General features: G+C 42.6%; 1 protein-coding gene across 2 annotated transcripts; it reads right to left on the reverse strand.

The window, feature by feature from the left end:
• Window positions 1-3,166: 3,166 nt before the first annotated feature.
• ccdc93 (CCC complex scaffolding subunit CCDC93) lies at window positions 3,167-25,541 on the reverse strand. Of its 2 annotated transcripts, XM_082508927.1 has the most exons (23): window positions 25,382-25,541; window positions 24,750-24,863; window positions 22,494-22,588; window positions 22,127-22,238; window positions 21,617-21,715; window positions 20,625-20,681; window positions 20,395-20,495; window positions 18,984-19,020; window positions 18,756-18,854; window positions 18,030-18,080; window positions 17,733-17,819; window positions 17,329-17,442; window positions 17,105-17,167; window positions 16,191-16,264; window positions 12,684-12,765; window positions 12,519-12,593; window positions 12,316-12,387; window positions 8,126-8,234; window positions 7,927-8,009; window positions 7,715-7,752; window positions 7,506-7,590; window positions 7,134-7,247; window positions 3,167-3,786 (listed from the first exon to the last, which is right to left on the reverse strand). In XM_082508927.1, exons 1-23 carry the CDS (start codon window positions 25,466-25,468, stop codon window positions 3,730-3,732), a joined length of 1,905 nt encoding a protein of 634 aa, XP_082365053.1. In that variant the 5' UTR covers window positions 25,469-25,541; the 3' UTR covers window positions 3,167-3,729. The 2 variants fall into 2 exon arrangements, with proteins under 2 accessions (XP_082365053.1, XP_082365054.1); XM_082508928.1 differs by lacking the exons at window positions 24,750-24,863; window positions 25,382-25,541 and having other exon boundaries at window positions 22,127-22,201.
• Between the last annotated feature and the right edge of the window lie 310 nt (window positions 25,542-25,851).

Genomic DNA, 25,851 nt, shown 5'->3' on the forward strand with positions numbered 1-25,851 from the left:
CACAAGCTGCATGTCTTTGGACGGTGGGAGGAAGCCGGAGTACCCGGAGGGAACCCACGCAAACACAGGGAGAACATGCAAACTCCACACAGAAAGTTCCCAGCCTGATGGTGGAATTGAACTCAGGACCTTCTTGCTGTGAGGCAACAGTGCTAACCACCGTGCCACCGTGCTGCCCTGAAACCTGACTGAAACTCTTCAAATAAACCATTCCTCTGCAGATGATCTGTTAGCTGTTTGACAACTGCTCTTTCAAGGATGTTTGATATGAAAGGAAGGTTGGAGATTGGCCTATAATTAGCTAAGACTGCTGGGTCTAGAGATGCTTTTTGAGTAAAGGTTTAACTACAGCCAGCTTGAAGGCCTGTGGTACATAGCCGATCATTAGAGATTGAAGCATTAATTAATGGCAGGACTTCTTTGAGCAGTTTTGTAGGAATGGGGTCTAAAAGACACGTTGATGGTTTGGAGGAAGTAATTATTGAAGCTAACTCAGAAAGATCAGTTGGAGAAAAAGAGTCTAACTTAACATCAATGGTACTGAAAGTAGCTGTAGATAATATTACATCTGTGGGATGATTACTGGTAATTTTTTCTCTAATGATTAAAATTTTATTTGTGAAGAAGTTCATGAAGTCATTACTAGTTAACATTAAAGGGATGGTTGGCTCAACAGAGCTCTGACTGTTTGTCAGCCTGGCTACAGAGCTGAAGAGAAACCTGGGGTTGTTCTTATTTTCTTCAATCAGTGATGAATAGTAAGATGTTCTGGCTTTGCGGAGGGCTTTCTTATAAAGCAGCAAACTATTTCTCCAGGCTAAATGATGATCCTCTAAATTTGTGACATGCCATTTCCTCTCCAGCTTACGTAAAAACCTCTGTAACTTTGCTCTGCTTCAGCAGCATCAGGTAATGTTCAGATGTTGATTCATGGTTTTCTTCAGTTTTTGTTCTACTGCAGAATATTTTTAACCTCCTAGGACCTGGCGTCCACATACAGTGGGGCAAAAAAGTATTTAATCAGCCACCGATTGTGCAAGTTCCCCCACCTAAAATGATGACAGAGGTCAGTAATTTGCACCAGAGGTACACTTCAGCTGTGAGAGACAGAATGTGAAAAAAAAATCCATGAATCCACATGGTAGGATTTGTAAAGAATTTATTCGTAAATCAGGGTGGAAAATAAGTATTTGGTCAATAACAAAAATACAACTCAATACTTTGTAACATAACCTTTGTTGGCAATAACAGAGGTCAAACGTTTACTATAGGTCTTTACCAGGTTTGCACACACAGTAGCTGGTATTTTGGCCCATTCCTCCATGCAGATCTTCTCGAGAGCAATGATGTTTTGGGGCTGTCGCCGAGCAACACGGACTTTCAACTCCCGCCACAGATTTTCTATGGGGTTGAGGTCTGGAGACTGGCTAGGCCACTCCAGGACTTTCAAATGCTTCTTACGGAGCCACTCCTTTGTTGCCCGGGCGGTGTGTTTTGGATCATTGTCATGTTGGAAGACCCAGCCTCGTTTCATCTTCAAAGTTCTCACTGATGGAAGGAGGTTTTGGCTCAAAATCTCACGATACATGGCCCCATTCATTCTGTCCTTAACACGGATCAGTCGTCCTGTCCCCTTGGCAGAAAAACAGCCCCATAGCATGATGTTTCCACCCCCATGCTTCACAGTAGGTATGGTGTTCTTGGGATGCAACTCAGTATTCTTCTTCCTCCAAACACGACGAGTTGAGTTTATACCAAAAAGTTCTACTTTGGTTTCATCTGACCACATGACATTCTCCCAATCCTCTGCTGTATCATCCATGTGCTCTCTGGCAAACTTCAGACGGGCCTGGACATGCACTGGCTTCAGCAGCGGAACACGTCTGGCACTGCGGGATTTAATTCCCTGCCGTTGTAGTGTGTTACTGATGGTGACCTTTGTTACTTTGGTCCCAGCTCTCTGCAGGTCATTCACCAGGTCCCCCCGTGTGGTTCTGGGATCTTTGCTCACCGTTCTCATGATCATTTTGACCCCACGGGATGAGATCTTGCGTGGAGCCCCAGATGGAGGGAGATTATCAGTGGTCTTGTATGTCTTCCATTTTCTGATGATTGCTCCCACAGTTGATTTTTTCACACCAAGCTGCTTGCCTATTGTAGATTCACTCTTCCCAGTCTGGTGCAGGTCTACAATACTTTTCCTGGTGTCCTTCGAAAGCTCTTTGGTCTTGGCCATGGCGGAGTTTGGAGTCTGACTGTTTGAGGCTGTGGACAGGTGTCTTTTATACAGATGATGAGTTCAAACAGGTGCCATTCATACAGGTAACGAGTGGGGGACAGAAAAGCTTCTTACAGAAGACGTTACAGGTCTGTGAGAGCCAGAGATTTTCCTTGTTTGAGGTGAACAAATACTTATTTTCCACCCTGATTTACGAATAAATTCTTTACAAATCCTACCATGTGGATTCATGGATTTTTTTTTTCACATTCTGTCTCTCACAGTTGAAGTGTACCTCTGGTGCAAATTACTGACCTCTGTCATCATTTTAAGTGGGGGAACTTGCACAATCGGTGGCTGACTAAATACTTTTTTGCCCCACTGTATGTGGACATCACATTTTGGGTTATTTAGACCAAAATACTCAATTTTGCTCTACAAGGGCCTGATATCCACTTACGAAGACATTATAATGCTACAGTTCTAATGAAATTTTAAACGAATATCCTCATATGTGGCTCTCATTTTTCTTAGAAACAAAAAATAGGTAAAAAAAAATAATCTGCTAATTCTTTGTTTTTACACTCATCAGGTCCCAATCAGCCCAGATATCAAAGAGAAATTAAAAATGCATGCCGTGGAAGAGTTCGGGTCTCAGGAGATTAAGGTTATCTGCTATAAAAAGCCAGACCAGGAAAATCTCCTTAATGTTTTTCTGTTTTATCATCAGTTACTTTGACACAAAGGCTGCGACGCTTACACCTCTAATGAAGTCTCACAAGTGTCAGTACTGATAAATGATCAGAATTACATTTCTGACTGTCTGAGGCAAAACTGAATCGAATTGAATCGAATCAGGACCTTGTGAATTGGAATTGAATCAGTTATAGAAATCAGTAACGATACCCAGCACTAGTTATCCTATCTGAGATGAGACAGACCACAGAGTTTGCTGTTTGTATAAGCAATTCTTTATTCATTAAATACTGCATCCATGGTGATTGGATGGTACATGGAAGACAATCTTCAGAGGCATGTAAATACACCAGGAAACTCTCCAACACAAAACCATCATTATTACAGGTTATGGGATTCTCTTCACTGTTGCAGCCTGAACTCATGATCATCATAAAGACGTACGTATAGTTCACAGTCAGTGCAGTGCGGGGAGTTAGTAAAAGTTGCCCAGTATTATTAAACACAATGTCATGACTTGCAAGACTGTTGTGGAGCTCTGGTTAAGTTTTTTATTGTTATGTTCACCATGAAATGTAAAACATTAGGTAGAACTGGCTGATCGTGGTCTTAATTAGTGACACTATGATGTTACAGAAGGTGTGATTAAAACAATGATTTGCATTTACGTCGTCCAGTCTGCTGCATCTGGCACATGTGAAGAACACAGTTCATGTCCAGGATTTTATATGAAAGTCATCCAAGTAATTCGATTAGTAACTGGTTTGCATCATATTTATTACTTAGAATGAGACACACCAACAGAAGGGTCGGAGCTAAGAGGCTCCTTTAGCTCTCAGTTTAGACAGCAGCATCTCATTCTTCCGACACTCCTAGTGGGGAAAAAAGTTATTATTGTTACATGATCATTACACTCAGAGGGTCATTGTTGAAAATTATTATAGCACATTTCCTGAAATACAGATTATGGACCTCAACAGCAGAAAGTAACAAGCCTTTATTTAAGGCAGACCTATAGTAGAAACTAGGATGCAATGATCATTTTTCAGTATAAAGCCTAATCTCAATCCACTCAATCGTGACCTGTGATTTACTGCAAAGCATTTTTAATTCTGAGGCGACTCTTTAATCAAAAAGACAGCTCAAATCAAATCTGCAAATCTTGTTGATTAAAGCATTTTTTTTATTAGAGTGGGTTGATATTGGCTGATGTTAGCTATGATCTATAGGTATAGACAGTTATTATGGGAAATACACAGGAAAAAACAAAGATATATATACACACATAAAAAAACCACCACCACCAACAACACACACAAAAACGAGACCTGGGAGAAACACCTTTTAACAATGTTATTTGATGGCACTGCACAGTTTGTCCACTAGATGGCACTCTTCAACTCTGTGTTTGGAAAGCTACAACCGCAGACACCCAATTCAAACACTGGGAGGCATAAACAAGTAATCTGATGACATTATCTATATTTAACATTCATATTAAAACTTCATTCTACTCCTTTTTCAGCATGCACATTGTAGCTATAGAGACACATGAAAACTTGAAGTTTTTTCTTCTTTTCTCTTGTTATTTCAGTTATATTTGCATGTTTGAATAGAACATGGGTAAGATTTACACTCCCACTTTTTCATATTTAACTGTGTTTGCTGAAACAAAAGTGTTGCTTTATTGACTGCAAACTATACAGCACACAAGTCATGTAATTTATTTGGTTAATTTGTTTTAATATATTATGACACACTGTTTTCTAAATGGTGGTGTGCACATTTGTTTCACATTGTCTTGTGATCGATTTGCATAATTTGCAGTGAATATTTTTTCTGTTTTCTTGAATTATCAGACTGCTTTTTTCATTCTTTCCTGGTTTAAGCTAAAGAGAAGGCTGAGGATGGCGCTGGTTTAAGTGCAGAAGCCCACCAAACAGCTGACTAATCAGCTGATCTACTCCATGGCAGGACTGCCAAGGACAGACTCACAGCCTGAGTTGAAGAGGTATAGCTTGTTACCAGAGAGACAGAAGGCAGGAGAATAAACCAGCTGTGCTCTACTAAACCATCTGAGGTATACCCTGTCATGATTCATGCCTACTGTCTCGCACCACAAATGAACCAGCTGCTAATGGATGCGACACACAAAGAACAGCTAACTGAAGGCCGGACATTCCCGAGTCCCATGGATCCCCAGAGGAGACTGGTCCCATCCAACTACCAAATATGTTTTCTCAGTACCACATTGAGGCTCCCGTCAGGCATCATAGTGGCTAAGGTGAACAGGCTTATGGCTCGATACATGAGTGGAGCCACAGAAAGGAATTAGCAGGAGCACCACCGGAGGGGCGAAGCACCACCAACTGGTGGACAGAAGAGTCACTCAACAGTGCAAGACCAGACCTACCTGTGGGCTAAGCCTATGACTCAGTGCCGCACACATGGATCCATGAATGCCTAGAACTACAAAAGATCAACAGGACCCTAAGAGCCTCCGTTAGGAACTCCATGGGGATGTGGCGAACATCACTACAGGCCAGCTTCAAGCCAATAGGATGAGTCACTATCAAGAGCAGGATTTACCAAGGAAATGCTCTGTTCCCACTGCTGTTCTGCATAGTCCTGAACCCCTGGACTGGAATGGACCAATGCCAACCACCTCCTCTACATGGATGACATCAAGCTGTATGCCAGGACAAGACATCGATTTACTGATCTACACCAACGGCACTGGAATGTCTTTCAGGCTGGAGAAGTGTAGTTGGATGGTAACTACTACTTAGTAGTCAGAACTGAGGGGATTGCAGACAAGTACTTGGTAATCCCACGGGCAAATGGGAGCCACAAAGAGGCTCCAACCACCAAATACCTGCACACAGTAAAAAGCAAGTCCACAGGACTCAGCTGAATGGAAAGAACAAGATGGACCTCAGGTCCTCACTCTGAAAAGGGTGGAGTGCCCATTCTGGGTCAGGGACGGGAATGGGAAGTATCTAGGGGTCTTATTCACAAGTGAGGGGAGGGGGGAGTGGGAGATCAACAGACAGGTCAATAAGCGGTAACCTGTCAGTCACGGTGAAGAGAAAACTGAGCGAAAAAGCCAAACTTTCGATTTACCGGTCAATCTACGTCCCCACCCTCACCCTGAAAGAACAAGATCATGGATGAAGTGGTGTAAATGAGCTTTCTCTGAAAGTTGGCTGGCCTCTCCCTTAGAGACAGGGTAAGGATTTTAGACGCTGGATTATCTCTCTCGGCTGGCCGAGCTGGAGGAGGAGGCTGAGGAGGGGGAGGTCTGCTGCGCCCACGACCAGGCAGCAGAAGAAGATGGATGAATGGAAATTCACAAAGTCATTAGCACTTAGAGCGATAACTCTGAACCTGTTTTCTTCAATTAGTAACAGTAATGTTGTCTTTACCTTACAATATAAAGCGCTTTGAGGCGACTTGTTCAGATGTGACAATATATTCTATAAAAATTAAATTGAATTATTGACCTGTTTTATAGTAAAGTTTCGGTAGCTTCTCTGCATTGTGTTAGCACATGGCATTGAAGAAAATGATAGTAATTCTAATTTCTTTCTTATATTTAAATGTTGTATCGTTACAGCACATTCAGATAGAAATCTGCTAAGAATTTTTGTTTTGTATTTCAACCCTGTAAGCTGAAAGATCTAGAGGTGGTCAGGAGAGAGGATGTTCAGGGACTTATTTTAAATGCTTCTATGTCTTAAATCAGGACAATCGATAAAATAATGAGTGGGTTAATTTGAGAGAAGATGACTGAGTGAATAACTTTCTGTTGAATGTAGCTTTCCAAACTGAGATTGGGAGAAACTCGGGCATGACTGCGAATGACCTCACATCATTCTGAGGTCATTTTTCAATAAAACACCAAACTATGAAACATTTGTCAACAAACACTAACTGTTCACTTTTGTAGGCACATCCATTTATCACTAACGCTGTCTAACACGGCAGTCGTTGGTTGTGACACTTTTGATTTTTTTGCTTCACAGCCATTCTGAAGGCTACAGTTTGTATCTTCCAACACGATTAGGTGTTATGTTTTGTGAAACCCATCTTTATCCCTAAGAATAATAGCTCACTATACCTTACTGAATAGCATTCATCTTTCATTGTAATGGTATGCTCTAACTGTAAATGCCCTCTCAGAAACAGCCAGCAGCACTTAAGCACATGCTTTTCTTACCTCTTTAAAGTCCTTGACAGTTTTGAAATACAGCCTCTGCTTGTCAAGGAGCTCCAGGTACTCATCATTCAGCTGATCTCGCCTCATCTTGTTCTCCTGCTTCTTTTTCTCCATCTGAAAAAGCAGAGAAACACATGCCGTACCAGTACTGCGGGAGTCTGTCTCGAAACAGGACAAACTTTGCATCATTAGGCTGTGACATGCGGGTCCATATACCCTGAGCTCATTATCTTATCTGTAGTCAGCATTATCAAAAACATTTTTGTGTGTTCCTGATACTGACCACTAAATCTGTAATTTGGTTCCATCCCTATAACGCACGTTTATAAAGAGAAGAGCAGCAGAATTCCCCTTTTACAGAAAGACTTGTACCTTGATGCGATTCTGTTTGATTCCCTCGACTATCTGCTCCATCTGTTTGAGGAACTGCTCTTTGGCAGCTGAAGACGACATGGCTCTGAACAAGAGTAGAGGACGTTAGCACTGTTTCACTGCAATGAGCTAAGAAACGTACTGATAGAAAACTATTCACTGGAACAACATCAGTGTTAGACGTGACAAATGAGCAGAATTATACTTACTGTTGGAAGTTGTCATGAATAGAATTCAAGAGGTTCACCTACAGAAATTAAAATTTTGTTATGAATAGCATTAAGTACGAGTCTATTTGTGACACTTACCAAGGTGTTTAATCAGTCACATGTCTCAAGTGAAACAAAAGCCAAATGCTATCAGAAATTTTACTGGCAATCATTGCGCACCCTGCTGACAGGGGTCTGCTGTGGTTACTTACCTCCTTCTCAAGATAGACTTTCTTATCATCCAGTGTATTATACAGAGTGAAGAATTGCTTAGTCTCTTTGTGAGTAGCAGAAACTGAAAGGCACAAAAAGAACAAGCATTTCTTTATAACTCCTGATTTTTACGGGGTTCATTTGTGACCTGCACACAGCAACAACACTGGTCAAAGCAGATGAACAGGAGGAAATTACCTTGACTGTAGAGTTCAATGAACCTCTTCTGATACTGTGTCAGCTCAGCTCGGCTTGGCACCTCATCAATCTTCCTCTGCAAGATGGCAATCTCTCGGTTCCTGCGAGCCTGTGAAGAGTGAAGCGATATATACATATATGAATGAGTGAATACGTTCCTGATGTAGTTATCACTTGGGCTTGCTACATCGATCACTAAACAAGACTTTTTGTCCACCACTAAATGCGGTTGGTTAGTGATCGCCAGTTTGTCCATCTGTAACTTGAAGTCTCCCCTGCTTCTAAAAACATTTGTGAATTCCAGCGTAGTACTATGATAGGATGCCACCTGTGCAACAAGTCCAGTCGTGATGTTTCCTTACTAATAAATATTCCACGGTCAACTATTGTTGGTTTATAACAAATATGAAGCCACTGGGAAGGACAGCAACGCAGCCAGGAAGTGGTAGGCCATGTAAAAGTCAAGAGCTTCGTGGAATGGGTTTCCACAGTCGAGCAGCTGCATCCAAGCCTTACATCAAGTGCAATACAAAGCCTCGGATGCAGCTGCTTGGTCATGGAAACCCATTCCATGGAGCTCTTGTCTAGGTTTGGGGGTTGCCAAGTGTAAAGTTTGGTGGAATGGGGGATTATGACGTGGGGTTATTTTTCAGGAGTTGAGCACATACCCTTAGCTCCAGTGAAAGGAGACTTTTTGGATAATTTCATTCTCCTAACTTTGTGGGAAAAGTTTGGGAGAATGCCCCACATGCCATCCCAGCCTACCTTCAAGTTTGCGCGAAAAATATATGAGTGAAGCCTTACAGACTCAGCTGTTGCCCGGATTAACAAGGTATGTGTCCGTTATTGAGGAACCAGTATTGAGAAGTGGGCTAATGGAGCAAGAAGGCACAAGGGATGAGAATAGGGAGCTGGTGGTATATTAATATGCAAGTAATTCTTGTGGAAGGGGTTACATGAAGAGCATGTAGCACCTATGGATTTTCTGACACCCAAAATCTAGACTAAAAGTAAACAACTACTAGGTCAGGGTTCTAAGGAGCTTGGAACGAAAAGCGTCTGGACTTCTTTAAGTTGCTTGAAGACGTTTCACCTCTCATCCGAGAAGATTCTTCTGTTCCAGGGTCAAATGGTGGAGAGTCCCAGATTTAAGCTCTGTGGAAGTGTCCCCCCCGAGAGGGACAAAATGACCTCCTAATGATCCTCTACCTAATCACATGAGCCAAAGTGTGAAAGCGGGTGTGGTTCACAATCAGCCAGGGTTTCAGGTGAGCTCATTGGGAAACCTGGCCCCACCCTATCATGTGATTCATGTGATTTCCTGAGGTCAGATGGCCCAGGATGTGAGTGGGCGTTAAGGTGTCTGTGAAGGGATCTCAAAACTGGATTATAGATGGCAGACAGTTGGTGTCATAAGCCCCGCCCTCTGTTCAAAGATGGTCGCCCACAGTGGACATAGATGCTTCTTTCACTCCTCTTTCAAACCATCTGTCCTCTCTGTCCAAAATGTGAACATTGGCATCCTCGAAGAGTGACCTTTGACCTTTAGATGCAGATGGACTGCTGAGTCTTGTCCTGTGGAGGTGGCTCTTCTGTGTTGTGCCATGCGCTTGTGAAGTGGCTGTTTGGTCTCTCCAATGTAGAGGTCTGGGCATTCCTCGCTGCACTGTACAGCAAACACCACATTGTTAAGTCTGTGTTTTGGTGTTTTGTTTTTCGGGTGAACCAGTTTGTGTCTGAGTGTGTTGCTGGGTCTGAACACCGGCTACATAGGGGATGACAATGTTGTTGCGTTTGTCTTTCTTTTCCTCCCTCGCTGGTGTCTGATCGTCTTTTCTGTGCCTCTTTGCTGACTTGATAAAAGGCCAATTAAGATAATCACATGTTTTAAGCGCTTCCCTGACATGTGTGTGTTCCTTCTTTGTCCCTTCAGGCAGTCAAAGAGGTGGTACTGGTCCATGTGTGTGGGCTTCTGGTAAACTTCAGTGTTGACGTTTCCATTCTCCTCAATGTGCACAGCACAGTCCAGGAATAGCAAACAGTCATCCTTTGTGCCTTCCCTGGTGAACTTGGTGTTTTTATCCACAGCATTGATGTGAGCAGTGAGGGATTCTACTTCGTGGGTTTTGATTTTGACCCAGGTGTCGTCTACATATCTATACCAGTGGCTGGGTACTCTCCCTTTAAAAGAGCCAAGAGTCTTTCTCTCTACTTCCTCCATGGAAAGGTTGGCTACAATAGGTGACACCGGGGAGCCCATGGCACAGCCATGTTTTTGCCTGTTGGTCAGGGTTCCAACATCTGGAATAAGCATCTGCAATCACAACTAGAGATGAGGTCCAACACAATTCTTGCTGCAAGTAGGAGCCAGTACCTCAGGTGAGGGGGGAGATATCATCATCCCCACCCTCTGAGATTAGGTACCAAGCACTAAGAACAACTAGTGCATTGAAGACATTGAGTGCAAGAGAAGCGGACCTAAAAAAAAAGAGGATCATAACTAAGCTGGAAACCTGGACCATCCATAGCCAAATACCAAGACTACGTGACATACACTCTGGAGGTCTACCAGAAGATGTGAATGAAGGATTATGGACAATCCTTGATGTGACGATCACTGAAACAAACCTGACACCATGGCAGCAGTGATAACTGAGGCGATCGGCTCTAAGATGAACAGCCACAAGGAGCAGTACCCTTCACGGAGAAAGAGATTAGAGGCCAAGATCAAGGCAGCACAGATGGAAATCAGTCAACTATTGGAGCTGCACAAAGGTGTGAAAACAAGTACAGCAAGCTGTCCATTCCCGAGGCCTTGGAAACAGCCAAGCAAAGACTTGGCTTGCCGTCGAAGAGACCACAGAGATAGAAGCCAGGGAGATAAACCAGATGTTCTCCAGTGAACCATCCAAGGTGTATTCTCAAGGAACAGCCCCAACAAAGCTGCTAATAGATGAGACACACTGAGAATGGCTAACTGAAGGCAGGACAGTCCTGATCCCCAAGGATCCCCCCCAGAAAGGACTGGTTTCAGCACAACATGGAAGCTCCTGTCAGGTGTTATAGCGGCTAAGATGAATGGGCAATAGATAAGTGGGGCCCAGAAACACCAGAGGGGCAAAATAGCAGCTACTTAGAAAGCCTTACCAAGTTTTATCAGAATTCATTCAAACCTTTTTGAGCTAGCGTGTTTACAAACAGACTGATTACACAGACGCATGCAGACACTACCAAAAACACGACGTCCTTGGTGGAGGTACAGGAGATAAAGAAACAGCTTCTCGGAGTTCCCCGTCCCGGTCCTGGGGCCAATTTACTTTTCATCATAAAAAACATCCTTTTTACTCAACTGCAGAGTATCACGAAGAGATAGGTTTGACTCAGGGACTTGTGTAGGTAACTACCCAAGTGCTTGCTCAAGGGGGTCATTTGATTGTTGGGATATACTCATTATTATTGTAGGGTTACAAGATATAGTGTCACAGACATGGGGGACAACACCCCTTTCCTACTGGTAGAAAAATGCACCACTGTCAACCAATCAAAATATGATGTGGCAACACATGGAATTTGGCTGCTTAGGAAGAGGGGAAAGATTTGGGAGTGACAGCGGTGAAAGAGAGCGAGAGCAATAGCGAGTTTTGTAATGTGAGAGATTTTAATCAGCTTTTCTGCCTCGGTTATCCCCTCAAAACTGAGTCTTCTCCCAAACCAACAAAACACAAACCAAAAATCAGCAAACATAACTCACAAAGAAAGAACAATATAGAAGTGTACCAAAGACTAAAAAGAGTCCATGGTTTAATAACTGGTTAGCAAACTGATTTACTCTTTACCAGGAGGTTTGTGTTAGTTTAGATCACTGGTTCTCAAAGTGTGGGGGCGCAGAGTTCTGACAGGTGGGGCGCAGGTTACCTGGCAGGAAAGTCACGTGGAACTAATGTTTAACATCGGAATCACTTTTACGGGAGAACAAAGAAATTCGCGGCATGCAGGATAATAACATGCGCAACCGCTGCAGCTGTGTGTGTTAGTCGACAGCCGCAATAAAGAGGTGTACAAAAATTGCAAACACGTGGTCGGGTCTGTCGCGCATCGTTTACAGCGGTGCTGAAACCCAGGATTGGGGCGCGGGAGATCCGACCACCTGTTCGACTTACAGTTGTTAGGGTGGTTTAAGAAGTAGTTACCATGAGCAGGCGGATCTTCTGTAGCTTCTCTCTCCCTGTGTTGTACTGTTTGTCAATCAGCTGGTCCCTCTCCTAAGGAAAGAGAAAGTGCTGTAAATCAAATCTGAGTGGAAAGCTCAAGTTAACTTTCACCTACTCACAATCTAGGAACGGCAACAATGACTTTATACTGTAAGAGACGACAGCCAGCGTATGATATGTACCTTCTCTTCCTCTGTATCCTGTCCTGATGCAGACTTTAGCTCCTGAATGTTCCTCTGCAGACGAGCCATCTCTTCCTGCATACAGAGCTCAGGCATTAAGAGGAAGAAATGGTGCTAGTGACCATCAGCAGGATACACAGTGACAGTGATTGCATCGATGCTCACTCTGCAGTGTGTGCGGAACTCCTGCTCCTGCTGCTTCAGGTTCTCGTTCATCGTCACCAGAGCCCTCAGCTTATCGAGCAGCCTGTTCAACAAAGAAACATTTGATCAGAAAGTCACCGACTGATGAAAGGAGACACATTTTGTCACTGCCAGTAACCTCATGTGTTTTAGTACAATTGTCACTAAAACTTCCACAGTCGATTCAAACTCTAGCATTAAATATAAGCTGGTTGAGGCAGAAACAATATGGACTTAATTCTGATCAGAGTCTGGAGAAGGAATAGTTTATTCTTCATACAAATGGAGCAGCAGGGAGTACATACTGGACATGGGGTGTCTGTGTTTGTGGTGTGCTAACAGAGAAGACAGCAGCATGTGTTAGTTAGTAATGTAAACTAGGGCTGCTCGATTATGGCAAAAATGATAATCACGATTATTTTCACTGAAATTGAGATCACGATTATTTGACGATATTTATTTAACCCTTTAAGACCTACTATAGAACCAAGTCCACCAGAGCTTATATTATTTTTATTTATTTTTTGTACATGCTGTAGTGCCATTTGTGGGAGCATTTCAAGTTGCTATACATCAATACAACTGTTATAGACCATATTTTAATAATATGTATGCATTAAGTCCATAGTAATTACATAAATTGCAAAAAAGTGCAATAAACTACAAAAAAAATTGAAAATCGCTTTTGTTTTGTTTACATATATTTCTACTTGGAGAAGTTTAAGGGTTTATCCCTCAAAACTTTAAATACAATAAAGTTGCAAAAAATAGTTTCCCACCACAGGAAATTTATTTTGAGTGTCTTCATAGTTTTATTTTGGAGATACAGCAATTTTTATATACTGTAGGAAAAACAAAAAACAATCCTATGATGCAAATTTGCAAAGAAAACAGCAGGTGCATCATTTCACTGTGGGAAGTGTTACGAACAGCTGATCGGATCGGCAAAGCGTGTTTCTGGAATATTATGTTTTTGTTCCTGCAAGCGCTTTTTATGCAATTTTTGCAAAGCTATATGTGGAACGAAACCGTGACCGAGGACAAGCTGATGGCATCAGATGTAAGTACAACTCCTCCGGTTTCATATGCAAAACAAATTATTGCGCTAGCTTACACGGTTCAGGTTCTACAGGGATTTAAAAATAGTTACACAAAACGGAGCGTGCTGCTCTGACCGGCTTTAAAGGGTTAACAATGACTTTAAAAAATAATATAAAATAGTGTGCAACACCACTGAAGTTTTTTTTTTTTTTTTTTTAACTCTTTTCAACCAACAGCAGTCACTCTCCTCTCCAAATAACTTCTGCTTAGCTTTCCGAGCTTCCCTCGGGTCCTCTTAATCAGCGGTCTCCAACCTTTTTTGCGCCACGGACGGTTTATGCCCGACAATATTTTCACGGACCGGCCTTTAAGGTGTCGCGGAAAAATGAGGGAGGGGCTAATAATCGGCTCAGTCATTTTTAATGATCGTTGAAAGCCCAGATCGTAATCGTGATTAAAATTCGATTAATTGAGCAGCCCTAATGTAAACCAGTTAATAACACATTCAAACAGACTCATCAGGCAACACAAGAACAACCATGAGACTGCTTACTGAGCAGCACACGGATGCTTCCCACCACATGGACTGCAAAAGTACAAATGAGCAGGTCTATTAACAGGAAATAAACCTATTATTACTCAAAGCTGCTTCATAGATGCACAGAGGGCAAAGTCCAGTGTCGGGTAGGCCCAGAATCACGGGTTACATTTGCTGCTGCACTGCTGCAGCTGAACAGGCAGCCAGTCATTTGATTTTAAAGAACTTCTTCACCACAAGATGTGACTGCTGTTGTTTACACTGGACTTTCAACACTGAGGAGACGTCTTCATATATCATAGCATGTGCTGCTATAATGATATTAGACATCATTTTGGTGGTGGTCAGAGGGCCCGGTGGCGCCAGTGTCCAGCAGCCTCGCCTCTGTCAGTGCGCCCCAGGGCAGCTGTGGCTACAATGTAGCTTGCCATCGCCAGTGTGTGAATGGGTGAATGACTGAATGTAGTGTAAAGCGCTTTGGGGTCCTATGGACTAGAAAAGCGCTATACAAATGCAGGCCATTTACCATTTACCATTTTGTGATAAAGGTGATTCATCTTTTACTTGTTTGTTCTAAAAATAAATAAATAAATAAAAAAACCCAAACAAACGACATTGGGCTGAGCTGACGGCGTGTTCGTTGAAGGTTCTTCGATCGTTAGTTGATTTTAGAACCTTGATGATAGTTTCAATGCAAACGAAGTGTGGCAATAAAAACAGAATAGCAAAAACGGAATAGGAAAAAATGATTGTTTTTTTATATTATTTTTCAGTAAATACTTTCTGTCAGTTTTTCCTGGATTTATCAGAGTGCAGAGCGTGAAAGGAGAGTCCAAAAAATAAAATACAGGAGGTTCACAGCAGGCAATTTACTGCATTTTAAAACGGTGCAATCCATGCATTATTAGTAAAACTGCTGGTAAGCCATCTACGCAATAGATTTTTTTACAAATAGTGTTATTAAAGTGTTTATTTATTCATTGTCAGGATTCAATCGGGTGCTGCACTTTCGGTTCATGCTCCAAAACCCTCGCATGTGGCAGAATTACAACAATTCAAAGACGAGCGGGCCGAACCCCCCCCCAAACCACAGGAAGGGGGCAAAGACTTTGTCAACACCACTGTAGAGATCTACAAGAAGCTGCTCAAACCAGCTCTGCAGATTAAAGGGTCGAGCCCATTTTAGTACAGCAATCACACACTATGTTTGTCAATACAAAATGTGGCAAATCCACTTAGCCAAGAAAATGGATCGAACATCAGTTACAGAAACAATCGCCTTCAAAAAAGGGCCGTACAACAAAAACTAACCAACATCAGAGCAACATACATGCTGGCTTCCTGCAGAACTTTTCCTTCCCTAGCCAAACAGGAGTACCTCCCATCTCTACTGAAAGGGATTCTGGGAAATGCAGTCTTCTAAAGATAATATGTATTGAACGCTCTTTCTGGGCAGAAAATGAAATCCATAATTAGCAGCTCTCAGATAATCTGTTGCTGGCAATAAATCACTTACAAAATAACCCACAAAATGCTGTCATCAAACCACACAGAGTGCAGTAAAGTTACAACATAAAATGGCATATTATGGCAACAAGCCCATCAGTAGGTGCCCATCTATGTTTGACAGCACATTTTACCTTTATTTTTTATTCTAATGTGGAGCAGACAGTGTCCACATTACAAAGGTGCTGTGTAACTACCAGTACATTCAATTTTACTCCAACAAGAATATATACTAGGTGGGGAACTGGTTGATGTATTGTTAAAAAAAAAGTGTATAAAAAAATGTATATTCAAGATTTAGATTAGAAAACATTTCAACGCACATGTGTGTGAATATTTTGAGTTCGCAGTTCTTGAGAATAAAACGTTAGCAGATAACAGAAGGACCGTTTTTGTTGACTCACCTCCTGTCAGCCTGCTCCTCCACTTCTTCCAAACACACCAACTCTTTCCCCAAAGTCTCTGACACCTTTGTAGCCTGCAAATTAAAGCTACTGATCAAAGCATCTGAATGGCTGATAGCTCCCTGAAATGTAAAACATATTACACTGGACATTTCACTGAACGTTTTAGCTCAGTTCTTTGCCAAACAGTTTTGACTAATTCTATTTCAATGTGAACAACTCTACATGTACATGCATGTGGAAGAGAAGGCGCATCCTGATGATGAGAGGATGAGATGATGGATGGCATCCCAGGGAGTCTCCTCCCAGATCTGGACCAGAGCTTCAGATGGACCAAAGAGGTCAGGCAAACGTGTGGCCCAGGCATTGGTACCAATATCCAGGTGCTGTTAATCGAATGTAGACCAACGGTCTTAAAAAAGCAAAAATGCTGCCCCTCAGTGGAAAGTGTTATGGTGTTATTATTACAAAAAAAAAAAAAAAGATTCCCAGAAGTGGACCCAGCTCAGACAAACTCCATAAATACTGGCAGCAGCAGCTGGTACCAGTACACCCATACACCAGTGCCATCAAAATCCTACGTCGCCTTGTTCTCAAGTCATCGCATTTGCAAGACTTTCAGAAAACTTGACCTCTGACATTTCTGATTCCCTGTCCTGTGGTGACAACAAAATAGGTCACTTCTTAAATGCAAAGGTGATTTTGTGTCCCAGCTCATTTTCTGAAACACTGTGTGTGTGTGTGTGTGTGTGTTAAACAATCACAGTGTAATATATCAGGTGTTGTTGTTCATTTGAAGGACCAGGTGTTTTTCTATCATTAAGAGGCTGCACTTTCATTTGTACCATGGTTGGAGGTAAACCAGTGGATCAGATCCATACTGGGCAGTGAAGTAAGCCTTGACCTGAGCTCACCTCCGTTAGTTTCCTCTTGTCCTCATCACAGCCCATCTTCACCTCTGCATGCTTGGCTTGCAGCTGTGGCCACAAAACAGATACAGTCAAAGCTCTGACACTATTACGACTGCCACAACCAAATCACTTCATGCTTTTGCTACATTAGGATCAAAAGTTTGCTTCACAGTTACCGAGACACAGTTGAGGACGGCACATTCATTAAACCACAGTGACCTACACACCTCCCCCAGCTCTTTAGTCTTCTGCTGGATCTGTTTGTTGAGCGAGGCGACCACCCTGTGGTGCTGCTGCAGTGGGCCATAATGCTCATGCTCCTCTGAGGACAGCTCTAACTGCTGCAGGGACACAAGGAGGACACAACAGTCAGCAAAGCAATGCTCTTAGAAAGATGAAGATGTCTACCTTTAGGTGACATTCTGGTTTGGATTCATGCTAACTGGTGATTTTTTCACTGCGTTTGATTAAGAAGAAAGTCCGAATGAACACTTTAAAAAGCTGCCAACACACAGCAGCATCTTATATACAGCTGGTGTTTAGGACAGAACTGTACTATAAGATCACCCTCTCTTTGACTAACACAGCAACTGCAGTCTAAACTTGGACCAGACAGTGTAGAGCTGCTTACCTTCTCGGCGTACTCAGAAGCAAACTGTTTGATCTCTTCAGACTGCAGCCCGACGAGCTGACCCACTGCACTTGCTGTCAGCTTCCCCTGAAAACACAGGCTCAGTCACTACCACAGTGCAGCGGTGAGGAAAGGCAACAGGAATCAAAGAAAACTCCATGCAATCAACAAGATTATTCAGTGACAGCTGAATATCAGAACAGCCACTATTTGGCTCCTTTACATACATTTATATGTTTGGGTTGTCCGGATGCAGAAATGTTCTGCTTCTCTGTGCCGTGTGTTTTATTTACATACCTCCTCTGTTGCCATGGCAGCCATGTTGGTCATCAACGTTTTAATTCGCATCTAGGAAGAAAATAAATGTCATTTATTTGTTGAACACAATATGGTCTTATTTTATTATTCCAGGCTTTTTAACAGACCGATGACACAGATCACAACAACCTGAGAGCTTCCACACGCTGGCTTTGAGTTTTTCCTATTCATTAGTGAGCTATAGATTTTTGTTGTACTTCTAAAATGGCAAAGCCCACACCAAACAGCATTATTTTAAGGCCCAGGAACAACAGGAAAATCAAGAACAAGAGCACGAGACAAAAGTTCAACCCAAATAACAGTAGACGAGCTCAGTTACTGTCTTATCAAGCTGCTTTTCATTCCAGCTAAAACTAAACTTGGCTCACTGTTAACAGTCCTGACAGTACACAAAAGTTATGATTCACTGTGAATCTCTGTGAGTTTCTGTGGGAGCTGATTGTGGTTCAAATGTGTACAGCTGAACTTTAAGTCTGTATTTACTCTGAGTTGTGGCACTGTTGCCTAGTACTTCCTTGGGTCTTTTTCTTACAGTATAAAGCACCTTCAGGTGACTTACTGTTGTGATTTTGTGCCACATAAATAAAACTGAAGTGAATTAAATGTTTAAACTGAAAGACTTAGCGGATCATTTTTTGCCCTCTACTGTAAACGTGTGCCTAATTTGTCTTTCTGTATAAAATGCTCAGTAAATAAAGTTCTCACTTCCTCTACTGCCTGCAGGTCCTCTTCCTCTGACACGTCAACCACCCCATGAGATGCTGCCTGAGAGCCACCGGCCAGTGAAACCTTCCCCTCATCGACCTGAAAAGGGGCAAAAAGAAGAGAAGATGAAGAACGGAGCAAAATCCTTGCTGACCAGAGAGCAGCCGAACCTCCCTGCAGCTCTACCCACAGTGGAAGCAGCTACAGTCCAGGCCTTCAGGCGCCTACCTTGTCTTGTTTGCTCTGCTTGCTGAATCCATATCGCCTGGAAAAAACAAAACAAACAACGAGTATGAGATATGACTTCAGATTGGAATAAAGTTTACTCTTCTTTTTACCCCAAACCCCCAAAATTCATTTACATCATGCGATAAAAAAGTATCAGCACAAGAAAGCGCATGAATCCATCAGGTGGACAAACTACATGGTTCCTCGATCTGCAGTGTCTGTTTAACTAAAAAACATAAAATAAAATGCAGGAGTGCAGTGAAGCAGCACCACAGTCCATCATGCCAAAATAAGTGTGCACTGTTTGCATTCTCTGACAAACATGTTGAACCACAACACAGGGTGCTGTAAGCAGATGCTGCCCCCCCCCCCAGCTTCACACAGTTATACAGTACTTACAGCAAGAGCTCTGACATTCTAGTACAGAGGCTAGTACAGGGATGGATGAATGAAAAAAACAAAACAATATATCAGATGACACACTGAACATTGTCTAAGTTTAAATCTCAGGTTTTTAATTCTTGACTCGTTTCCTATAAACTAAGATCTACGCTGACACACTGAGAGGAATTAGACACAGAAGGTCAATTTGTGGCGCCCAGAGAAGGAACAGCCCAACGACTGATCCAGCCATAAAACCTCTGTATTCCTATGCATTTACTGACCACCTTATTAGGTGCACCTTGGTGGAGCGCTACCTGAAATCTACGTGGTACAGACTGAACGGTGTAAGAATGTTTACATTATGTAACTTCTGTAGATTTGTGACTTTTAACCTCATCACAATCAATCCTTCTAAAATAAGACATTGTAGTTCTCTTGCCTTTCTTGTGCTGCTTTCTAACACAACATTTAAGCAGGTAGATGGCTGAGCTCATGTGAAACTTTCACCATGTTATATGAAATGTAAAAACATCGGTGGCTGCCAGTCCTGCCCCTCAGCCTCGTAGGAGATGATGTACCATCAGTTTTCCATCGCTGCTCTTAGATAAACAGAAGGCGAGATGCAAAAGCCCTTTGCTGAGATTGGGTCAGTTTTAGATGCATTCAAGTTGTAATTGGGTGGTGTTTACTTAAAAAGAACAGTTTAACAGATATGTCCAATAAAGCGAGCAGCCAGTGCACATTTTAGTCCTATTATTACTATCCTGCTTGGTCTATAAACATCGGAAAATATGAACAAAGCCCAGCAGAGAGAAAAGCAACAACAAAACGAGGGCACCAACAGCCTTATAAGAATAAATGTTGATCTACAAATGGCTCCAAAGAGAAATGACAGAGAGATCTGACATAACTCAGCGCTTTCTATTTACACGGAAATACAAATAAATGAGACAGACGTCTTACAGCCGCTTTGGCAAAAGATGGATTAACAGGGAATGTGATGCACATCCCGGATGTGAAAGCTCACCTTCCATATTCCAACAGAGTGGAGTGGACCCTGGACTCCTCATCCAGCAGCTCCTCTGCATTCCTGTGCCTCCTGTACTTCCTCTGTGGTTTGTACACTTCCTAGAAAAGAACGAGGCTCATTCAAAAAAGCCCGGCAGTTATCTAAACAACAGACCTACGATTTGACTTTGCTGATTAAGCAGGTGCATTTCATTTTAGTGTATCGTTTGTATCGGCGTCGTCACTCACCAACACGTCCAGCACTGCCCTCACTGCTTTGTCTTTCCTCTGGACGAACTCTTTATCCTGTCACAGTACAGTGAACAGCACCTCTTACACACAGGACGTTTAATGACATGTGGCCGACCAACACTAAACACGTTTCTATGACTGCGAGGGTTGTGATACAGCGCTCATTAAAACTTGAATAACGTGTTAGACTTCTGACACTGAACCCCATTCCTACAATGAGACACGAAGTCCCAACGTTACTTTCTTGCCTTCTTGTGATGTTTACCATGTTAATGCCTTTGTGTCTCATTACTTTCAGTTAGAGTGTGTACAATCATCACTACAAGCCCATAGATCTTCCTTCTTATCTTGATTACTCAATATTTTATTGCCTTATTTTTCTGTCTGACTTTGTATTTCATATATATCATGACTACTTTCTGTTTTCATAAACTCAGTCCAGTTAAAACAATCACACTTGAACGTAGGTCAAGATGTAATTAACCAGAGGAACTCCAGGTGGGCTTCTCTGGAAAATCTTTTGTAGTGTTACGCCTACCTGCCATTTATTATTTTTTGTTTGTTGAATACGAGAATAAGCCCAAGAAAGAGGAAGCAGGTGAGAGAAAGAGTAGAAAGGGGGAGGTTTGCTTTGGAGAGCAGAAACAAGAGAGAATGTGTGTGTGAAGGAGACAGGCATGAAGCAGATGTCTAAATACTCATTAGAATTAAAAACCTGGACTTGACCACCCAAAGAAATGGAAGCTGCACAGGAGAGACGAAGAGACTGCAAGCAGGGTGGAGAAGAGAGCGAGAAGGATGGCGGCAAGAGCCAATGGCACGGTTGACGGGACGGTAGTAAGACCTGTTGCCTGTGTGTACGGTATGGGGATAATGGCACTGAGCAGAGGTCATTAACAACTAAATTCTTTAAGTGATTTTATGAACTTTGTATACAAAGATGTGTCCAGTAAAGCTACGTCCTGGTCTTCATGCTGAATGTCTGTTACCTCTGGAAGGCTGTGGGACTTCTGGAACTGAGAAATGGAGTAGGCTCTCACATAATCTCCCATCTCTTCCCGCGTCTCTATGGCTCGCTTCACCAGCCACTGGCATAAAACAACACACAGCTCATCAAACACAAGGACGAACCAGCAGATACAGACTGACCATGTCCATGCTCCAGCTGGACCTGCTAGCTGTACTGGATCTGATGCCAGCAGCAGTCAAAGCTCATTAGCTAATACTAATGTTACTCACACGCTTCCAGGCGGCTATGAATACGTTCTTTAAAGACAAATCACAAACATCATGTCAGCGTTTTGAATTCTGTAAAGTATGAAACCCTGAAACTGTGATGACAGGAAAACGTCAGCACTGCATGTGGGTGTGTGAGGGTCCGCCTAGGGGAAACACTGCACACTTTAAGTAGACCACTTAACCTTTTCATTAGCACTTTCCTCAGATGCATTAAGCACATTAATGCATCTGAGATTAGTTTGGCTGAATTCTCCGTGTACCTGTATGACCGGGAAAATGTGGATAAAATCCAACCCTTGGATCTGATGGGGTTCCAGGCGATGAGGACACTTCATCTTTGGTAAAACAGAAACAATTTTCTCTGTCAAGGATCTGCAACGAAACAGCCCTTGCCACTGTTAGAAAGAAACCAGTGTGAAACTGCAAAACCCAGACAAAGAAAAACACTTAAAAGGAAGGAAAAATGTAACCAAATATCTGATGACATTATCCATCTGAGCTGCTCCTAAGTTAGCAAAATCATTCATTTTTAACTGGATTCAAATGTGGCTCGTATGATGTGTCACTTTAAATTGATTTATCTGGACCAGTCTAGAGAAACTTGGAAAGAAATCAGCCAACACTCACATTTTTTGCCCAATAGTTGAGTTTTCTTGGAAAAGAAGATCCACGTCTATGTCAAAATTACAGGTGGTGATGCACCAGGTCATACCCCCAACCACCTGTAGAGGAGAACTGTGAGCTGAGGTTTTCTCAGTTAAATGCACAATAACAATAAATACTTCAGTTCACGGTAGAGGTGGTCTAGCTAATCCAACAGAGAGAAAAACCCTAAAACAAACCAAAGAAACCTGTAGTTTCTCTGCTTCCAACTCGACTTCTCTTCCTGTATCAGTGCTGATGTGCTGGTATTGTCTGAATGGCGACACCCATCATTCAGGAGAATACTGCAGTGCCTACCTACACCTAAATGCAGAACGGTGATATCATCAAACATGATGGCTTTACTGAGACCTTCATTCACAAGGCGTCACCACAGTAGGTCGCTCAGCAGATGCCCTTGCTGCAAACCCAAAGGGATTTGTTTCTCCTCTCGGAAATCAACCAGGGATCCTAAACTTGTTAAGCAAATATCTAAACAAGTACAGGATGGGATTAATGCTAAACACAGTTTTCAAATATCTGGAGTATGTTTTTATTCAGATTTTACTCCAACAGTTCTGACATAAAGGAATGATTCATATCTCTGCTGACTTGATGTTTCTGTGTTCATATAAGTGCCAGTCATCAGTTGCCAGGTTGCAGGGGCAGTAGCCTAAGCAGGCAACCCCAGACCTCCCTCTGCCCAGTCAGAAACACTGCTGCATTTCAGGCCAGCCAAGAAATATCATCTCTCCAGCATGTCTTTGGTGCACACCGAGGCCTGCTGCTGATAGGACAAGCCCAGAACATCTCACCCAGGAGGCATCCTTGTCAGATACGCGAACCACCTCAACTGGCTCCTCTCAGTGTCGAGGGGCAGCATAGCAGCTCAACTATGAGCCCCTCTCCTCACCGTAGCTCTAAGGGAGATACCCTTAGAAAGATAACTAGTTCCCCACAGCGTGATGCTGCATTACACATTTCACTGTAAAAGAACGGCTTCTTCTACAGCACTTTTCTACTCTGAGCACTCCAAGTGCTTTATGTAATTTCACTCACAGCAGAACTTTTTTCTATGCTTCTCCTACATACGTGCTTCTAACTAACATTCACACACATTCATACTCTGACATCACAGAGCAATTTGAGGTTAGTTTATTGCCTAAAGATATTTGGCATGCAGACTGGAGCAGACAGGGATCGAACTACCAACCTTCAGATTTGTGGGTGACCTGTGACTGTACAGGCCAAGTGATAAGGTTTTCCATCTGGCATGACGATTGGCATTCAGGCCAAAGAGTTCAATCTTTGATTCATCAGACCAGATCATTTTGTTTCTCATGGTCTGCGAGGTGTGTTTTGGCAAACACCAGGTGGGCTGTCGTGTGCCTGGCCACTCTACAGGTGTGATTGGTGGAATGCTGCTCAAATTGGTTTGTGCTCTGACATCTACTGTCAACTATGGGACCTTATATAGACAGGTGTGTGAATTTCCAAATCATGGACTGTCATCTAAATTCTCCAAAGGTAAAGTTGTAAATAATAATCTACATGTCATTTATTCATTTATCTTTAATACATTTGCAAGAATTTCAAGAAAACTTTATTTACTTTGTCGTTATGGGATATGGCGTGTAGAATTCTGAGGTGAAAATTAATTTAATACATTTTACAAAAATATTTTCTACATGGGAGGTTGTATCTTGGGTCAAGGTTTTCAACAGGCTGCTTAGAGTCATTCTTTACCACCAGGTCAATGCACCAGTGATTATTACCCACAGATTACTCTTCCTTTCATATATCACATGGAGCCAGCTGTGGTGGTAGAGCTGATCAAGCCTGCAGCCCACATGCTAAAGTGTCTTTAACCAAGATAGGGGGGGGGGTGTGTGTAGAGAGAGTGTGTGTCAATGTCAGAGAGTGCTCAGATAAACCGACTGGGTGAATGACAGCTGTCAGGAGGCACTTTGAATGCTCAGCTGAGTAGAATGATGCTACATCAGTACCAGTCCGTGTAGCCAGCAAGTGCTTGGTGGAGAAGTTTGTTTACTTTTTGGTCACACATCACCTCCTCACTGCCTTTATAGTCAGCTTGTACTCGGATGTGTGTTTAGCTCAATTAGTGAAACATTTTTTTGTTTCCACCTTCAGCAGGAACAAGTTGTATTAATCTGCTAAAACCAGTTGGGATGGAAGACGAGCAGAGAGGAAGAAAAGAGCAATCAGAAGTCCAGCGTATACCTTATCAAACGGTGACAATCCTTTAATCCGGGCTCGGAAGTATCCAGCTGCCAGCAGGAGCTCCAGGATCTCTGTCAGCTTCACGCTCTGCTCTTCATCCTCCCGGGTTTCCACCTGCAGGCCAGAAACACTTCATAGCTCACACATGGCTGAGGTCCTAATCCGTCTGCTCTCAGACCTTCACATTTACTCTTCCGTTTTTTGTTACTAAAATTACTACTAGCACGATTTTAAACGTTATTAACTCAATCCCAGAAGGTTGATTCTGTTCGTCTGGACGTAGCGTTTTCACTGGGACAAACGTTTCGTCACCCGTCCAGGTGACTTCTTCGGTCTCAGCTGACTGCAGGTTTCCTCGGTCTTATAAACAGTACTTTCGCACAGTGACTGAAACCAGCCCACTGAAGGAACAGCTGTGAGGTCAGTTTCTTGCTCATTAATCAACAGAAAAAAACTTTTTGGGATTTACTTGCGTGGATGGTTTAGCATGCATCAAAACGTTATTAATTCAACATTAACAAACTAGCTTCACCGTTAGCTTCAGTGTTAGCTTGTATCGATATGCGTCCGCAGTGTGACAGCTCAAGCCCATCATCACAGCAGTGTTGAAATCTGATGCAGCTACTTTGTACCTGGATGAGGTTGCCGTCTTGGTCATACTGAGCGCCTATTTTCGACCCGGTTCTTACTCTGTGGAAAACAGACGTAGCCACCGCCATGTTTAACTGCACTGTTGATGACAGTCACGTGACCGTAGCATATGACAGGAAATATTAAACGCAGCGTTTCCAAGTGTGTCCAACGGAATGTATGTTGTATAACAACGACCGAGTGGTTCTGAGTGTGAGCAGCAGATGGGGACACAGCACTGACCTGAAACAGCAAACGGACATAAAGGTGCCTCTGGATGAACAGATAATCAGCTTTGCAACAACAACAAAAAGATTCTTCAGGAGCTTATTGTTTGATAATGTGACAGTATGTCCAAACTATTATATTTTCACAACCACAAGGTACAAAGAGAAATGATAACTGTATTAGAAGATGCTTTCGACCAAGAAGGAGCCATGGCTAATAAAAGAATAAAAACACAAGAGTATTA

This window comes from Aulonocara stuartgranti, assembly GCF_965226115.1.
Source record: "Aulonocara stuartgranti genome assembly, chromosome: 16".
NCBI classification, from domain to species: domain Eukaryota; kingdom Metazoa; phylum Chordata; class Actinopteri; order Cichliformes; family Cichlidae; genus Aulonocara; species Aulonocara stuartgranti.